The sequence below is a fragment of the Strix uralensis genome, chromosome 8 (assembly GCF_047716275.1).
Source record: "Strix uralensis isolate ZFMK-TIS-50842 chromosome 8, bStrUra1, whole genome shotgun sequence".
Taxonomy (NCBI): Eukaryota; Metazoa; Chordata; class Aves; order Strigiformes; family Strigidae; genus Strix; species Strix uralensis.
Window position 1 is genome coordinate 18226497 of NC_133979.1, and position 19764 is coordinate 18246260.

General features: G+C 37.0%; 1 protein-coding gene across 3 annotated transcripts in view; it reads left to right on the plus strand.

Moving 5' to 3' along the window:
* The window catches only part of ZNF326 (zinc finger protein 326), a 29304-nt gene extending 19868 nt beyond the window's left edge, over nucleotides 1-9436 (plus strand). For all 3 annotated transcript variants that reach the window (XM_074876458.1, XM_074876460.1, XM_074876459.1), the window contains 3 exons: nucleotides 808-938; nucleotides 1919-2014; nucleotides 8714-9436. In XM_074876458.1, coding sequence (XP_074732559.1) covers nucleotides 808-938; nucleotides 1919-2014; nucleotides 8714-8878 — 392 coding nt within the window. In that variant the 3' untranslated portion in view covers nucleotides 8879-9436. The remainder of the gene's footprint in view (nucleotides 1-807; nucleotides 939-1918; nucleotides 2015-8713) is intronic.
* The last annotated feature ends 10328 nt before the right edge of the window (nucleotides 9437-19764 follow it).

Here is a 19764-nt window from a genome sequence, read left to right on the forward strand (position 1 = left end):
CCTACAGACAATTTTCTAGAGCATTTTGTGTGTCCCTGCCTTGCTGTGCCATATCTTTCTACTTTATCCTGTGCTTCAGGGATTTCAAAAGATGTGCTAGAGCCAGGGGGGACATCTTTTGAGTACCTTTATATTAGGCAGTAACTGTATTCAAATATTACCTTAATTCGAATTTAAATGTTAAGAGCTACTTAAAAATGGATATAGCCAACGTCTTAACAATCTCCCAAATTCTTTTTGTGTACTTTCCTTGAGTACTGGAGGGCCTATTTGCCTTTATGATCAGAATGTCTGTTGACAAGCTAATATTTAAAATTGCAACAGGAACTGGGTTCATGTGCTTCTTCCTGGTGGTGAGGGGAGACAAGGAAATAAATTAGTTGCTCTTATGAGGGGTAAATTAAATCTAACTGTTTTGGTGAAGCTTTGTTTCTTGTATCAAAATGTGTATTAAGGATATTTAGTTATTGTTGATTTTAAATAGCATTTTTGAACATTAAATAGTTCAATTTGATTGTTGTATTGCTTTTATTTCCCTCTGTTTAGGCAAGTAGGTGTTCATATATCATAAGCTCAGAGAGCAGACATAATGGCCTAGGTTTCATATATAGTCTGTGGAGAGCAGGAGTTGTTGGAGTTCAGAGAGCCTAATTTTGATGCCTGAATTTGGGTGAATATTCCCCTATGGTTCAGTTTGACATATTTAACAACTGAGAGCTCTAATTTTCTCATATAACACAACCAATTCCCTCTTCCACTTCACTGAATAACACATTTTGTGTTAATGATTTGTTGCGTCTTTGGCAGGGGTTACTGCTGATGACCATATGATGAAAGTTGAGACTGTTCACTGCAGTGCTTGCAGTGTGTATGTTCCTGCATTACACAGTTCTGTTCAGCAGCACTTAAAATCTCCTGATCACACAAAAGGAAAACAGGTAAGATATGTCATATTATTTTAAAAAAAAAAAAGGCAAGCGTGATCTAATAGTAGGTAAGAAGCATTATGGTACTTGATGCAAGTAATTTCTAAGTTCTTGTTAGTATTACTTGTTCGCTAGAAAGCTAGAATGTCCTTGTTACGCTTTGTAAACATCATGTCTCATGAAGTAGCCAGCACTTGAGCACCCCCAGTTAATGAAATGTTGGTGTGCTTAATAGCTGACAGTCGTTAAGTCCTGAGAATGGCTTTTTATTCTACAGGAATTTTTTTACTGCTATTAAGTGTTGGAAAGATTTTGTTATTCAAATTGCAAAACATAATACATATGCTTCCAGAAAGATAACAAACCTGGTGTCTTTTTTTTTTGCTTGGCTATTATCTTTTTAATTTGAAGAGAGCAGTTTAGAATTAGCAGTAGAGTATGGTATTGGTCCCTCTTAAAATTTATAATGATATGCTTTTAAGGTTGGTAGAAGGGTTGAAAGAGTAGTGTGAGTGGAAAAAAATCACAGTTGTCATGGTAAGCAAGATTGCCGAAGTAATGTTTTGTTTATATATGAGCTTCTGTGATTATGAAGTATCATAGAATGGTTTGGATTGGAAGGCACCTTTAAAGGTCATCTAGTCCACTGCCCCTGCAATGAGCAGGAACATCTTCAACAATTTCTTAGGTTGTGATGGAAAAGCATACGTGTTATCTGTAGATGAGAACAGGTAACTGGTTGTAGACAGGTGCATGGTTGTAGTTCATTATAGAAGCAAGATGTGAATATATCCTTTGATCAAGCTAAAGCAACAAACTAAATTTAATTGAACTTACTATGTGGTTTGGACTTAGATGCTAAGAATGAGCATTTCATGCTGCAGTACATTCACTGTTTTCCTTACAAAAACTGACCATGAATTCAAATTTGTGTGACAATTGTCACACAAATAGGTGTGTGATAATTATTCACTGTAAAATTTGTTTCCTAGGCCTACAGAGAACAAATAAAAAGGGAGAGTGTTCTTACTGCCACCAGTATCTTGAATAATCCTATAGTCAAGGCACGATATGAGCTGTATGTGAAGGTAAGATGTAAATGAAAAAAGTCATCTGTAAACTTCCTCCATGCTGATGGAGTTCAACCTCAGTGCTCTGTCTTCTGTTTCTGCCTTCTAGGTAGCTCACAGATTGAATATACTTTTAATGTGTTTTGCCAGTCTCAGACAATGTCATTTGCAGAAAAAATGACCACCTTCAGATTTACCAGGTTTTGATTTACCATTTAGATGTGTATCTAGTCAATTTTTAATTAGATGCTCTTATTAAAAAAAAAATAAAAAAATCAAGCTTCAGGAAAGCATCAGCAGTGTCATAAACTTCTTATGTAATGCTGACCATAGAGCTCAAAACACATTACAAATGACTCAGTCTTTATGTTTAGAAGCAAAAGCTCCGGTGTGTGGCTTTGTACTGAAGTACAGTGCACACACTATTCAGCAACTTTTATTCCATAGAATTTCTAGGATTCATGGCAGCACAAAAAATGAAAACTTACAACAGTAACTGTCATGATGGGAGAATTTAAAAGGCGTGACAGCCTGTGTTGCAGATACATGGCCTGAAAAACATATGTGAATTCATTTTAGCAAAATGTATAGTTTTTTTTCTTCTGGGCTGGTGAAGTGACAACTTCTGTAGTACAATTGTTAGCTATTTCTGGCAGTTGCTTTTAACTGGTTTATAATTTTGTCTGTGCCCAAACAGTAGACTCTCAGATGAAGCCATACTGTGGTGCAGAAACATGACAAGATATAAGGCAATGCAGAAGTTAATTGTGATTTAAAATGTCAAATTAGTCATGTCCTGCAAAATTAGGTATGGTTGGCTGTGTGAGTCAGTTTCAAACGACTGTTCTTAGTTAAGAAAAGGTAGCAAATGACCAGATACCACAGCCTGGCACATCTGTGTGTGTTTGTAGCCATCTCTTCTGGTGTTCCTTCTGGCCTGGTATGCCTGTGCATTGTCCCCTGCAGCCCCCTCAGGGGGGACGACTGGTAACAGGGCCAATGGAAATCTGCCGTTGATCAGTTGGAAAACTGAGAAGGATAAAATTTACAAGATTGTCTTCACAAGGAGACCACTGACAATTTCAGAATGTTTAGCGCTGGTATTTCCTGGGATGGATTGAATTTAGTACACTTTCAGCAGCACCTGCTCAGTGAGATGTATGCAGAAGGTTATGCAAATCCTTCTCATCCTTTTCCAACTGTATAATCAACTGTAGACTGAAGGAGTCCAGTTTTATTAAACAGCATGTGATGAATCAGAGCATGTGATGCAGACATTTGGTGCCTGTAGTCTTTCAAGAGAGGAGGAAATCCTTGTTATGGCCAAAAATAGATTGCTTTGAGATGAAGGGCAGACTGGCTTGGGGAAATACCTGTCCCCACCCCCAACCAAAAAACCCCAAAACAATAGAACAACAAAAAAACCCCAAACAAAACCACCCTGAACCCAACATTGTTTTGGAAAGTGTTGTCTACCCTGCATATGCAGCATGAATGGAGGAAATTCAGAGCAGGGAAGACCTGTGAGGCTTGCATAGATTTGTACCAAGTCACAAAGGTAGGTCATCAACATCACATATGCCTTTGACAGAAGGAGAACAAAATTGCAGCTCAGCAACTCCTGATATTTATGCATCCCTATGGATACAGTTTGACATGAGCAAAAAAGATTTTTTTTCTTTTCTATTACACTGCTGGATTTCTCTGTGCATTTTGGGAAGCTTGTTCTTTTAATGTGTGGTGTAGAAGAGGTGTGTATCCCAAATAAAGTTGAATTAGGGAAGGCTTTTTTCTGATGAGGTCAGTGCTGCCTTCTAGAACCACAATCTACTAAGAGTAGTAGTCATCCACTCTTTACCACAACCGGTATTTGGGACCCTCCTTCCCCCATTGTGATTTTGTATGGAAAAATTCTGCTTGAGTTATTTTGATTGTCTCATGGACCTACTGAATAACTGCTTGGAGGGTGACAATTTAATGTAATTTGGGTTGATTGGCTGCCTGACACCTGGCAGCAGGTGATCAATTTTGAGGATATTTGCTTCGTGTTGCATTGTATAAGACTTCTCAAGGTTGAAGGCTCTGGCTGATGTTTGACTGAAAATGAGGGAGTGGATCACAACTTTTGATCTGGAGTAAGATCAGCAGTTGTTATTGCTTGTCACCTTGGCCACTTCTTTTGAGTAAAATGCCATTCTATCTGTGACTTATTCCTCTACCCAACACTTAAGAAAAAATCTCTTTTGCCCTTTGATTTAATCTTCTCTCTAGTTAGAGATGGCTCCACAGGTTGGTTGCTATATGTGCAAAAGGAAAGAAAGCAAAGAGATGCATTCATTTTAAACAAACTTACAGTCTCAAATGTGTTGTTCTGCAAACACTAGACTTCCATTTTTCTTTAACTACATGTTTCTAGTTTGCACTGTGAAAGCTGAAAGAAAATTTTTTTTGGCTGTAAACATTTTCAAATATTTTCATATTTAACCACTTAATTATGAAGTCAGTTTTAGATTTTCAAATTTCACTGCAAAAATCTTTTTAAGAAATAAATGCAAACTTGGTAGTATTTACCTGTACATGCTAAATAAGTGCGCACACTTGAACTTGAATCTTTCAGCTAGTTCTGTAAGCTTGGATGTGTCAGCTGTAGCAAAGGTGTAGAGGTTAAATCACCTCTGGTAACTTTCACTGAGTTAAGTTATTTTTTTATTTTTCTTTTTTTACATGGTAAAGGTGCCTGTGGTGTCCACTGAAAATAGAAGGATCTATATGAAGTTAGCCTAAGATAATCTCTTGTGTCATTTGGGGGTTTTTTGTTTATTTCAAGCCATTTGCAACTAGTGTCCAATTTTCACAGAAGACAGCTTCAGTAAATTAGATGATGTGGCTTTAGAAGTGCTCCTGGTGTTTTATAAAGGCTCTGATCTTTGTTATGCTTCTGGTCAGTGACTAGAGTTACAAATGGAAAGGAAAAACAAAGTTCCACATAGGGTTTGACAACAGTTGTTAGTGCCACAGCTGATGATGAAAGTAACAAGAATCATAATGGTGGAAAATAGCCTTCCTTAAAGGTGCCCTTCTTAATTTACTAATGCAGCTTCCTTGGACCTATTAGTATTGGAATAACTCTGTCATGTGTATCATTCTTCCAGTCTTCTACTGGACCCTACTGCTAGGACAGTCATTTTCTGTATCATGTCTTCTGTCATGAAATGCTTCTTCTGTTCCCTGTACTGCTGCTTTGGAGCATTGTTGGAAACTTCTCCATTCAGTTTCCAGAAAACTACTGTACCAAAACTGAAGGTTTCCAGTTGTAAAAACTTGCATGTGATCTTTATCATCCTAATATAGTGCTGGTGACCATCTTTTACACTATGTTATTCCATGATTTCTTTTCATTTCCTGTATTTGAAAATCCAATTCAGTGCTTAAATTAACAGCATATTGTTTGCATCCTGTCCTTTGCATGCAAGGAACTTTTTGTCTTAATCTCTTGTTTGATACCTTCGTCATAGATATTTTAATCAAAGAACCTTGAAAGGATTGTTTCTTACCTTGGCCGTTGTTTTAAAGAGCCCTCTGTTTCCCTAGTGTTGGCCTTGTGTGCTACTCTTTTACGCTTCCAATGTACTCTTTGTATGTTTTTTTTAAAGTTCTTAATTTCTCCTTATTCTCCTACATCCATATTGTAAAAAGAGGGGGAAATCTACCACAACCCACCTGCTGGCCACTCTGAAACAATCATCTTAGAAGTCTTATGAACCTGTAGCAAGTCTCTTTATAAGGAGGAAAAAAGGACCATATTATTTCTCAGGCAAAAAGTTGTCACTTGATGAAGTCATAACTATGTCTAATTTTGGACTGTTAGAACTTCCTAGATAGAATGATGTCTGTACTGGAAAGCTGCTTGGATATTGCTCAAGAAAAGCATCATAGAGGTTGACATTTTCTATCACTGTATTCCAGGACTGATTGATCATGTGTATTAGTGAAGGGATTCTAAAGTTTACTAGTTAGGTAGGCAGACTTTGGTATCCTTTTGGGTCAGGTTTGAGAGACCTGTTATAAATAGATATAGAGAGTGGTTTCTGGAATCAGGAAGCTTTGGTTGTAAATACCAGTTCACAGTCTTAAGCTTTCTCTGCGATTTAAATATTCTAGAGACAAGGAACCTGAAGAATGCATCTCTTGGGAATAAACTACTTATCTGCTTGTGTTTTTATGCTCTGTAGGCATCATAAAGTCTTTCTGCAGCAGTTCAGTGGTATGCCTGTGTTCTTGTTTTCTGGATTTTTTTGTTTTGTTTTTTAAAGCCATCTGGGAAGATGAGACCAGTGTGGCTGTCAAAATCAACTAGCATCAAAATTGGCTCTGCATGCTGTGCTGGATGCCTCTGATGCTACATCACTGGAAAAGAGCGCAGTCGTTAGAATCTTCCCCTTGAGGGCAGTAACTTTTTCCTTAGTTTGAGAACTTGAAAAGTGCATTTTTCTCTGAAAAAACAGTTGGGGAAAGCAACTTAATTTTTTTTTTTGGTGTTGTTATTGTATAGAGATCTGTTCAGCCAGAAGTAGTGTGCTGAATCCAGTTCTGCTAGGTTAGCCAGAAGCGACATACTTGCCTCCACAGGAATGAAGCGTAACAATTTTCTGTAGCTTGTCCCCAAGAGTCAGGGACAGTCAAAAGTTGTCTGAAGGAGTGCGAAAGTAGTCCGTTTAGAAGTGCATTCTTTAGCTCTAGTTCATCATTATGCCTAGCCTAGCCATGAGAGGAATTTTAATCTTTCTTTTTTTATCAGACTTATAAAAGGGCTTCTGATATCCTTGTGAATTATTTACAGAGAAAGGCCACCTTTTGTTTTCTTGTGCTAAGAAATGATGCTCTCTATTAGGCCATGTGAAACTCTTTAATATATCTGTCTTCTGTTTAATGTCTGAGCATGTATTTGAAGCTAACCAGGTGGCATATTCTTAACTCAGCAATTAGCTTGTTTCTGTCTGTCTTTGGAAATTCTTGTTCCTGTACCCAAATGTGATTGAAAATATTTGGCTGAACCAAAGGAAAGTGGCACTAGAAGCTTTGCTGTCAGAGGTCTGTTGCACTCCTGTCCAAAAAGGAAAGTAGATAAGTATAGTTTTGGGCAGTTGAACTAATCCTTATTGAAATAGGGTTTGGATGCTCAGTCTTTTTTATTTCACAATGCTTTCCATTGATGTTGGAATTGAATTGGTTTGGGCGCTCGCTTTTCCTTATGTTGTTTTATGAAACTGTTTACTGAGCTAATAAATATTTTTTGGTATTTCAATGTTGGACACTTACCTGTTCAGTGAAATACTGCTTGGTATTCTGTAGCCCCACGATGCTCGAAAGTGATAGTGGATCATCTAAAAGCGGCATGAGTTTTACCTGAGATGTGGAGTTTTCTTATTTCCATAGGGCTCAAATAAGTTATGACACCAGCTTTCTCTATGTACTTGACCATTTTACCTATGAGAATCTACTTCTAAAAAAGCCAAACTTAGTATTTAAACTTCTTTAAGATACTACTTTTACTCATGGGGTTTATACATGGCAGTTATGCCTTTGATTAGGCTATGAGTTGACTGGGCTCAACAGACACTGCCATCCAAGTGCTGTAGGCTGGCCATTACAAAGTGCATGCATAGAATTATCCTGGGACTTGGACATGGTCTCAAAGAATTCTGCTTTCTTTGGGTTACTCCTTAAATCTGAATTTATGATTTTAGAGTAACAGTGAAGCCAAGTTTTTGCTTAGTGGCATTTGCTAAATGTTTTTATAGCTTTCTAATTTTTCAGTGATTTGTAAGCCACCTGGAAGACCCTACCTGAAAAATGTAACAAGTAAAAATATTTAAGCAAAAAAAGGACAAGGGGCCTAGTACTCAATTTTTCTTTTGGATCATCTTTTAAATGATATTCTTGAAATCCTTATCCTAGTGTAGTTAGTGCTTGGTGTCATATGTTCAGATCAGATTTACTCTGTCAGATGTTTGAATGTGAAAGGAGTTTTAGTGAAGAAACTCTTAATGCTCCATATTGTTACAGTTTATTAAACAAGTGAAAGCTGAGGTATGTCTTGTACTGAATTATGGTATGAAATAGAGAAAGTATGAAACTAGAATGCCAACATATTTAAAATACTTTCTGAGAAGTCTGCTTGATAATTTTTCTAGATTCAGTGGAATGAATTTCAGGCTAGTCAATGTAATTAATGCTAGATTCCTTTTTTATTTACTGAAGAGTTTGCCTTTTTGATAGAATTATTCAGAGTGAATAAAGACTGTAAATATGGAAAAGCAGAACAAAACTACTCCATTCAGATTTGATTGGGGAGAAAAAGGAAGCAGCTGTAGTTCTTAATAAAAACATGGTGAAACTTAACCGTGTAACTTTGATTTAGTGAATGTTGAAGTTAAACTGAAGTTTGTGTGTAGTGTACTTCGGCTTTTTCTCAATGCCATTTCTACTTTCATTGAAACAGTTTATTGGGATCCCAGTTTCCAGTGTGCATAAAAATGAGGTGTTGCTAATTTTAAATCAAATATGTTTTGATTTTCTTTAAAAAAACCCAAACCCTATTAAAAAGCTGTATGAAATGCCATAGCATTTCTTAGTGGCTGCCCTTTTCACTGAAATGATGAATATTATTTTATGTTTGAAATAAATATCAAAGTGTTTGTTTTCCATCTGCTTCAGGGTGAAAATCCTTTTGAAATTAATGATCAGGCTCAGGAGCAGCAGACGGAAGAAGAAGACAAAGCTGATGAGCCAGTTGAGGGTGAGGAAGAAGAGGAAGAAGAAGAGGAAGAAGAAACTGAAGAACAAACTGACTTCACTTTAGACCACACTGAAGATAACTAAGTGCAAGAAAATGAAAATATATTAGGGGGGCAAAACAGCTTTTTATTTCTGCTCTAAAGTGGCTAAGACTTTTTAATAGTCTCCGATGAAGTTGTTGAAGATTCCCCACCATATGCATGCATTCCATTCCATGGAAAACTTGTTTATATAATTCCTCTGTGTTTCTGATTTTGTTTAAAATGAAATTAAGACTATTTTAGTTGAGCTTTTTATAGAAAACTGACTGTTAAAGCTGATTAAAACATTGTGTTGTATATTTTTTTAAGCATCCTATTTTTTTGGTGTGTGTATTGAAAGTTGGATATAATAATTTTTGGTCTAATCAATTGAAAAGAAAGGCGGGTCTGTGGGGTAAATATATTAAATGCTGTATGGCATAAGCTTATCATATTTACCTCTTAGTACAGAATAATTAACTTCAAAAACTGTGCTGTTGAGTGTGGCTGTTTTGGGGACTGCATTGCACTCTGTATAATAGAGTATGTGTTATAATATGCCTTGTAGCTTTTTGTGATAAGATGTACCAGTTTGTAGCAATAAAACACTTAAGAAATGTTATTGTTTAAAGTGTCTGTAGTTAAGTATTTAAAGTATTTGCCCATGCTGACTACCAGATTGGTTTCAAATCAAATCTTCATTGATATTATGATTGAAATTATTTAAAGTTTGTAGTTGCATCTTGGTGACTCATGTTATTTATTGTTGATTTTTGATGTATTCGGACTCCACCTACCGGGACAGATAAGCACTTTAGCCTTTATAGTGTGCCTAGGGGAAGCATGCTTTCAGTTTATTTACATGCTGTGTACTGTTGTCTATCTTAGAAATTGTATGTAAGTACACTTGTGTTTTTCCACAGTTCCTTCTAACTAAGCTTTTGACTAATGAGAACTGGAAATATCTGATTTAACTATGTCTAAGTACAGCTAAGTAATTTGCACAATTTTTCCCTAAATGTGGTAACTTAACAGAAGTAACTTTACAATGTCTTGTGGTCATTATGGGGAAATTTTTTCAAAATCTCATCATATATGTAATTGTGCACACTTCTGTTGGAGGACCTTTGTGTTAATTTGTAGCCATCACTGTATACAGGTGGTATAAGCAGAGAGTGGACAGAGGTTAGATAGAATTAAAATACTTCTAATCTCAAATGCCAACCAATTTGGTTTTTTAGTGATCTGTTGTAGAACTGGGGAAAGTGTACAAATATTACAGAGGAACACTTGATTTAGATATTAGTCCACCAGAAAGTCTAGTAGCAGTCAACTCTGAAGAATGCTGTGTATTGTAGTCATTTGTGTTGCCTTTTAGTGTGGCTTGGAGAGTAGAAAATACAACATTGTGAGGAAAGAGGAAACTGAGTTTGGTGCCTTGACCTTTTGTTTTCTATGTGGCTTATATTTTTCCATTTAAAAAAATCAGCATGGTTTTAAAAAATCAGCATTGTTATACCTTTAAGTGGGTTAGCTTGGAACTAAAACTTACATAGGTTGATTGAAAGATTTGTTGAGACTCCAGCTGTTTGTACAGTATCTCTTTTGGATGTGTAAGCTTAAAACAAGTACTTTCTAGATCTCTAAGCACTCATTCTTCTGTTCTCCATCTCAAGGCTAAGATTAAGATTCGTATTTGCATTACTTTTAAGGTGTAATCTCCCCTTCTGCCTTACAAGCTGGTCACTCAACTATTTATGTGTTCTGTTTGTAGATCTCTTGCCCTACAAGAGGAAGATGCTGATCTCTTCCCAGACAACAGGAACTGTGTCAGTGTTCTAGAAACTGGCGAGAGCTTTAGCCTGAGAACTTGTTTGCAGTAGTTAAGAGAACTGAGATGCTGCCCAAATTTCTGCACGTGGTGGGTTTTTTGTCTTTGTCTATGGCTCCTTTACTAGTTGGAGAGAATTAAGTTGCTTCTGAGTAGCTAAAATAAGGTGTTCTACCTAAGATCTTGGTACTTTATTTCCATTGGTGTAGTCATTTTATCCTTAGGATCTTTGAACTCTAAGCATTCTTAACTTCACTGGTAATCTAAAATACGTACTACTTCTGTATACTGACAGTTCTCACCTGTAAAGTCTGTTGATAGTTTAAACTTAAATGACAGGTTGGGGGGGAGGGCAAATGCTGGTTACCCTTTTCTGTAGGCTTAGAAGGAGCTTTTAATTGAGTCCCTGGGTCCCTTTTGTAGCTAACATAGGAAATTAATTTAATTTGATGAAACATCAGTAACAAAGTATAATTTCAGAAGGAACGATGGCTGCTGGTTCCAGATGACACAGATTCCTGGTAAACTGCGGCCTGCCCCACCATCCCCAAACTGAGTGGGGATTGCATTTGTTTGTTTCAGAATCTCAGAAATAAAGACCACAGTTCTAGCAGTTCTGGATGATGGTACCTGCTGGAATATACAGGTATATTTATTTACACATCCCTGCTAAGTGGCCTTTCCAGTTTCCTTTGCATTCACCAAAGACTAGCTATGTGCTGTCAACTTCCTGACTGTTTATAAATGTTGGTTGCAGTAACATATGCCTCTTGCTAAATACCAAGAACCTTCTTGGAATTTTGACTATCCCGAGTGATACAGTTTATAAAACCACAGACAATTTGGGAGCATAGTTGTATCCTGCATGCCTAAAGACCAGGTTAACTAAACAAAAGATCGGTGTAAAACTGGGCTTGAAATGTATTTGTTGATGGTTCACGCTCCAGATGATGACTGGTAACTAATGGTGTTTCTTGGAGAGTCAATTGATTAGGGAAGAGCAATTAGATGGAGTTTAGACAGCTGGTGGGTATAGGTCCTACCCTGGAACCAGTATTGAAATGTTTGACAAGGAATTTTGCAGTTGTTAAAAAGTGGCATCAGGTGATGTTAAGTATTTCAGGATGTTTAAAAACATCTGTTGGGGAATAAAAAAGGCTGTCCTAGATATTGCTCTAATCCTGTTCCAGTGCATGAGCTGTAGAACTCTTTAGTGTCTTGAGTGGAATCAACAGAGAATGTGTGGTACCCTGATCTAAGTAGCCAAGATTGCATGGAATGTTTCAGGTGAGGATTTATTTTGCACAAGAATTGCAAGGATTTGACTTTCACAGTGATAATAATGTTATTTCATTTCTGTTGGAAACACCTTTTTTATCTTTTACAGGACACTGCTTAGTGGTGTGTTGGTTCGTAGTTGTGCTGAAGAAATACATGCAAATCATTTAATGCTCTAACTACCTCTTTCTGGAGCTAGAAATTAAATCTTTTTGCTATGAGAAATGTTGAAAAAATATTCTGTGGTTTTTTGTTTGTATGTTTTTTGTTTAGGGTTGAACTTGCAAGGTAGGGAGTATAGTACAGTACAAAGACATAGGGGTACTAATCCTTGCAATGTACACATGCTGCTAACTACCATATGTGTGTGTTGTTATGTGTACTGCAGCCCAAATGCACTAGGCTTTTAATACACAGTTATTTTTTGCTACACAGTGTAACTGTAGAATGATTAGCATCACATGCATGTAGTATTTGGCTTGTTTTCATGCTACGCAAAGGATTGAAATCTTGAAATAAGCCTGTAGATTCTCTTGCTTTGGTGCTTCCTGTATTGCTTACAGTTAAAAATAAATTAAATCAGTTTTCAGCTTGCTGAAATATTGTAATATCTGGCTTGTTCTCATGTGATGCGGAGGATTGAAATCTTGAAATGAGCCTGTAGATTCTCTTGTTTTGGCTTTTCCTGTATTGCTTACAGCTAAGAATAAATTAGTTTTCAGCTTGCTGAAATATTAACTATAAATTTTCTTGCTGTCTTCTGCTAACAGACTTCTACAAAAAAAATCAAGCTCTTCTTTAAATGCCAATCTAATCTTCCAGTATTTTTGAGATGTTGGAATGCCTCCTGCTCTTTTTAAGCACCACTAAAATAGAGTATCCAGACCTTTTCTTCAGTTGGTTATCCGTCCACTAAACGAAGTTCTCACCCACTCAACTTTTAGGATTTTAGGGAGAAATTTATTGTAAGGAGTACCCATAACCATCAGAGAGTTGGGTCTCTCCTAGATGCTTCCTCCCAGCTTAAAAAAAGGAAAGGCTTGGAAAGTCCCACATCCTCTTGGGTCTTTGGCCTGCAGTGAAGTCCCTCAAATCACGTGAGAGGGCTGAAATTTTACATCAGGTTTGTTAGCAATGAAGGCTTGTTCTGAGTTAAGTATAAAAATGAATAATGTATCTGTTTAATTTGTTTTTAAGGTAATTTCTAAAATTTTCCTACATTTTTAGGCTTACAATACTGTACTTGCTTTTAAAATAACTATAACTGTACTAAGTCCTGCAGCTCAATTCACCTGTCTTTAAACAGATTTGACTGGTTTTAAATACAGCCAGCCAATGAATAAGCCTTTCTGTATAAATAAAAATGTGTATAAACTAAAGTCCAACATCTAAAACAAAAGAGCTTCTGATCTTACTCTACAAATCTAAGCTTTCCTCATCCCATCCTTTGGTACTTCAAAGCTGATGCCCACAGGAAAAGGAATAAATACCTAGAGGGTGAACTGGAGCATCAAAATCTGCTGAGGCAAAAACATGAAAGAGAAGGCTTCTTAACAAGACCCCAAGACCCCCTACTATACTGTGATTCTGATTTAAAACAAAGTTCTGCCTGTATGCAGACGTATGGTGGTTTTTTTTCAGGATTGAAGAATACTAGGTGCTATGGGAGAACAAGGAATAAATACCCTGCTTGCTTTTGTGGTCCCCTTCAGGTCAAACATTTGAGTCTTTGCACCAAATGTGCCTGTTCTTTTTATGGAGACTTGCCATCCTCACTCCTCTTTACCCCATACATCTTCCTTGTGGACTGTAGAACATGTGTATTCCAAACTGTGTCTGTGTTGGTAGGGATTCTCTATATGCCCAAAGCTGTGAAGGTAAGTCAAGAACGGTAGGAGCTTTTGTGGGATCCCAAAAAAGCTAAGAATGGATAATATGGTGGCAGAAGGAATGCATATATTGTGAATAAGCACTTTAAAGTGAGCATTTGTCAAAGGTTAAGAGCAGAACAGCTGTATGGACTTAGGAAGAGAGCCACACATGTCTATGTGCTCCATTTAAGAAAGAACATCTTGGTCAATGTACAATACTCTTCAATCTTCTCACTTCAGAAAGGTCATAGGATAAGATGTCCTTCATCACCAGCTAGTAACATTGTGGTTCAGATCGTTTTATTTTCTTATTAGTCTATAAAGTTGCTGTATCATTAAACCATCGATCGGTAATGTTCCTTCAAGAGTACCTGTAAATCACTCTTCCTCTTTTCACACAGAGATCACTGAAACATGTTGGAGCCTGTTTGAATTTCCCAGAACATAGTGAAGATAAGTGTGTAGTTACTGCACATGTGGCAGTGGGACAATTTACAGTTGCCTTAAGATCTAAATGTGCTTTATATTGTCTGAATATTTTACTCTGTGTTAAAGGCATCCATCTGGAAGCTAATTACTGAGGGATAGGACACTGATATCAGATCAGCAGTTTGTTTAGGATGCAGTCAGTTTACTTGGAGTACAGTGACATACTCTGTTAAGATTTATAGGGCTGGAGAGGACCATGATTGTGTAGTCATCCTAGCTAATGTCAGCTGTGTTTTGCTTGCTGATCAAACATCTTTTTGTTGGGCTAGAATATGTATTTTAGAAAGCTAATTTATTTTAACTTATTATTCAGACAAGGGCGAATCTTACACAATCTCTTCCACATTTTATTTTAGAAGCCTGAAACTGATTTCAACAGTATAGTATGGAGCTCCATATGGCATTGCCCTTATTTTCAGCCTTTGTGTCTATTTCTGTAACTTTTTGTTTGTTAGTGATAAATAACACACTTGTTAAATGCCATAGTAAACAAAAAGGGGGGGGGGGCAGGGAAAGGAACAGTCTTATTGACTACTAAGCAATCTGTGATGCTACAGGAACATCTCCTCCCATGGGTGAAACTAGTCTGGCAGAGACCTCAGCTCTCATAACTTTATAAAACATAGGTTTCTCACCACGTGTCTCTTATGTGTTTTCCTTTGGGAAAAGTGAATAGTCAGTTCAGGTGTTGTGAAGCTAAGTCAATGTTCAAGAAGTGCAGTTGTCTGTGGAGGGAAGGAGTTTTCCAGTTTAATTATTGGTAGTATTGATTTGTGGAGTTCAGCACTGGACAGATGTAGTTGACTTCCTTAGTTGTGAAGGCTTGTCTAGTAAAAAGTATGGTGCCCTTCCAAGAAGGAGAGATGCTTTGTCTTGTGTTGTGCTAGTTCTGTATGTGGAAATGCACAGAATGTGAGGTGGGGTCAAGCAGGGCTGAAGGTCTTACAGTATTACTCCTTAGAGCTTATTGTCCAGTCCTACTCTCCATAGGTATCATGGGGGCTACTAAAGTCATTGGGATGGAGTAATGTCTATGGCCTATCCCTCTTCTTGCCCTGCAGACATCTGCTGAGTGTCTAGAACAGATAGGCAGATGTTGTATTTCTCCCTAGGTTTCTTTAGGACTATGTATAGGAGTTAAGGTCAGATCAGGTTGCAGGCCAATGTTGTAGCAGTTCCTAGTGAAAAGACTACGCAGGATCTCTGGAGTGTCCCAGTTCTGAATCTGACTGAACAACCTCTTGGTAAAACACGACTGTTGTGTGAAATGGGTGTATATATAAAGGACTGGGCACACAAGCCTTCCTACTTGTGTGTCCAGTCCTTAAATACTAAGTTATAAATTTTTCAGTGAAGGATTTAATTCTGCCACTGAAATTACTTTGCACCGTTTTGAAGACTGTCAATAGCATGATGTTAAATAATGTCCTAAGTGTTTTTTATGTACAGCGGCAATTATAATTTTAAAAAAATATACCTCATTTCATCTACTGCTTGTCTGAAGGTAAAACATTCTGTAGGCTGTACTGTTACAGTGCGCAGCAGTCCTAATGCTGGAGTTCTCAACCCACTGTGTACCAAGGGGTTAATTTGTTTCCATCACTGGGGATTTGAATTGCTCGTCAGTGCTGAGGTCACTGTCACTGTTAAATGACAGATGTCTTTCTGAAAATCCCTTGCATCTTTCCTTGTGATGTAAAGTTCAGTGACTGCAATAACAGGGTGTTGTTCTTTAATAACTGTTAAATTTATTCTTTAGAGAATTTACAAAGATGTCCTATTGCTCTGGGAGAGCTCCCTTGACGCCGAACTCTGCATTTTCTTTTTGCATAATGCCTACAGATTTAGAGCCACTGTACTCCCAGTTGTATAGCTTCTGTATCCCTTGTTCAGTGCTGCTGAAATACTCGTAAATCTCCTTTCTTCTAGTGGCTTTGTGCAGCAGCTGGGGTATGACAATAAGGTCCCTGATCTATAATTCCAGACAGCCCCTGAGGGTGAACAGATCGACCAATCCTCATCCCCAACGTAAGCCCAGGGAACTCACTGTCCCTGGGAGGTAGTCGTCTAATGCTTTCTATTTGTATTCTGCATGAAACTCTTCTTGATGCTGGACTGTTGTTCACTTAGAGAATTACCCAGTGCACAGTATATAAACTCCCACTAGAGATTGAATGCATGTAAATAAAGCATGCCTTAAGTCTAGCATAATGTAACCTTAAGTGAGAAGAAATAGACTCAATCTAAGCATCTCGTAAGGCTACATTCACTGCTCAGATCTGCACAATGTAGTCACAATCTGCATTTCTGTGTCACATGGATAAGAGGTAAGGAGGACAGCTGTATAGGTTTTCTAATTCCAGGGATTTACTGACTTTTTATTGAACTCTATGAGAATACAACACTGACTTTTTAAAATAACAGCTGTTTTCTAAATACTCTTGTGAAATAGCAGCATTCACATTGTAACAGGAAAGGACATAGTTTGACAAATGTGATTGATTGATTGACCTTTATGCTACACATGCTTCATGAAGATGTTACTTGGTGTTTGCACACCACCCAAAAGCCTGGCAGGCATTTCAGAGTACAGACAGAAGATGATCCCTATCCTACAGCCTTTGCAATCTTCTTATAATCTCTAGCTATATTCACTTCAACTGTATTATTTTTGCAACTTTCATGTCTGTATAGCAGCATTGACGTGTATTTTAACTATAAATTATTTAGAAAGGATCTGCTTGAAAGCTGATACTCATTTTCTCATAAACCTCCATCATCTGTTTTAAACCTTGAGATTAATGAAGTGTAATGGGCTATTTTTAAATGCAAGGTGTTACGCATATGTTATCAGCCTTCGGTTACACTTGGCTTATCCAAGCAGTTTTAGTGCTGGCACAGTTGTCAGACTAACTTTATTTTCTGCAGCAGCTTTAAAGGAGATTAAACTGCTTAAGTTTAGTGATTTGCTATTTGCTGGAAAAACATATTCAGTATATGGAAAACAACAGTTGCATGTTTGATAAAAGTAGTATGCTCTGTGCTAAGTCCCCAGTGCATCGAGGCCAATGGCAAAGTTTCCATTGACAGCAGCACCCAGCCTGTTTTAATAAGATCAAGTGTTGGACACTTCATCAACACTACTCTTACAAAACTGGTAGTTCTTCTGATATTATAAAAATACAATTCCATACATGCTCTGTGAAAGTTAATCCATAAAGAAAAGATGGAACCTTAATGGAACAAAACTATTCTCTTTTCATGTGTATTTTCACATTAGTTTCTTGTGCATATTTTTAAGAACTGATAGTCTTCTCTCCAGCTCCTCCAGAAAGGTAACAGGACACTGGTCTGTCAGAAGAAACAAGAATATCTAGCTTAGAGGACAAACCAAGGGAAATTCAGAGTCATGTTGACTTGTGTTTCAGTCTTATTTGTAAAGATGGCTCTACATCTATGGCCTTTAGCCTATCCTTCCTCAGATGGGAATTCAGGAAGGCAGAGAGAAAATCCTGATAAAGTTTAAGTGTCTCTGTCCACAGAGACTCTATTTTTTATTTTAAACAAAGATTCAGTTGCCCAAATTGAATATGGAAGTGTATAAATTCATCCCTAATAAACTTGAATTTGTACTGAAAGAGTTAAAGATTATTAAACTTCAGTAGGCTGTTTGAATTAAGGTGGGTTTTGTTATCAGATGATCTAAATTAGTTTCAAGCTCTGAAAGTAAACGTAAAATAATCATTGTCTTTTTAGTCTTCCTTAATTGCAGCAAAACTTGGCAAGCACAAAGTCCTAGTGAATGTAAGAACATGTATATAAAACAGTTCAGAGCACGCAAAGTTCTGTGCCAGCGCACGGTGGTTTGCTAATTACTTTTGCATGAAAGCTAAGCACTCTGCTTGTTGAGAAGATGGACGCTAGTAGGTTTACGATATTTATGTAAGTGTATGATGTAATTAATGTGTTGTTGGTTAGCTAAAATGAATTTTATGTCAACATTAATTTGTTTTATCCTTGCTGCTCTCAAGAGGCTCCTTTTAGCTGGATATTCATGACAATATGATTTTTGGGACATTAACTATAGCCAAAATAAGGAAAAACCTTCAGCAGACAGAACTAGGTTGCTTCCATTTCACAGATTTTTCAAACAATCTGATTTTCATTTTGTGTTTCTTGCAAAAATGTTCACAAAGACTTTATGAAACTAATAACATTCTAAACATTTTTATGGTTCAGATTGATTTTTAAAAAAGTCAACAAGCATTTCAAAATGAGATGTTTCAAATGTAAAATATCAGGTAACACAGGAAGTTTCAAATGTAGTAGGATTTTTTGTGAAAGCTTTGCTCTTGTGAAGAGGCATTCTTTCAAGCAGATACCAATAGCTTCCTGCTTTATGGAAATTGTGGCTGTCAGAATGTGAATTTTGCTTGATGTTTTTCTGCATGCTGTAGCCCTTACTACTACTTCTCATCCATGTCATAAATATTTACCAAATTTCCCTGGAAGTATGCTTAAGGAACATGGCAAAATCAGAGGCAGCTAAATTCTGCATCTTTGATAGGATATTATCTTTTCACTTCCTCTTTTACTCTATTCAGAATCTTTTTTGTCTTGAGCCTGTGGAGGGTACTATAGTGGTACTCCTATTGTGGTAATCATTCTTTCTACATACTAGCTGTGTTTAAGCAAATGTTAATTCTTAGGTTGATGTCAGTACTGTAAATCAAGATCAACTTATTTTCTCTTCTGCCTCTCTGATTCCTTCCCCTGTCACATTTCTTTTACTGCTTATGGTCTCCAATTTCTCATCAGAGTGGTATGGGTATTTTATACAGCAGTGACTTCTTCTCCCCCTTCCCCCAGTTGTTCATTCACTATTTTTTTCAACCTTTGAATCAATGATAAATGTTGCTAGAAGTGGAAGTGTGAACAGAGAGGCAAGTATTAATCTTTGAAACAGCATACAAAAGGAGTTATCCATTCTTCAGCTCCTCAAACTTTTCTTAAACTTTTTTCCCAGTATTTTTAATGTTGAGACTGCATTTAAATCCAGATGCAATTACATTACTGAACACATAAGCCCAAACAGATCCAACTTCAGCGTACCTTTCATATTACAGAAACTAAAGTGCCTGAGATTTTAAGTGACTAAAAGACACTCAAAATGCAAAACAAGAATGCAAAGTTGCACGAATGAGCAGTTTCATTTTTATTTCAGACCTCTGCTCACTTCCTGTAAGATATTTTCAACTGTTTAGTTCTGGGACCCATATTGTCTTTCAAAATGGAGCTTGGCCGTAACTACTTTCTTCCAAGATTATTGTGGAGTTGTTTTTCATAACCCTAATTATAAGGGGCTTGATTTTTATTTTATCCTAAGTTTAAGTCAATGTCCATATTTTGTAAAATTATTTTGGACTTTATCGGCAGACTGTCATAGAACCAAGCTAATTAGCCTTTTTTAACATTACAGTA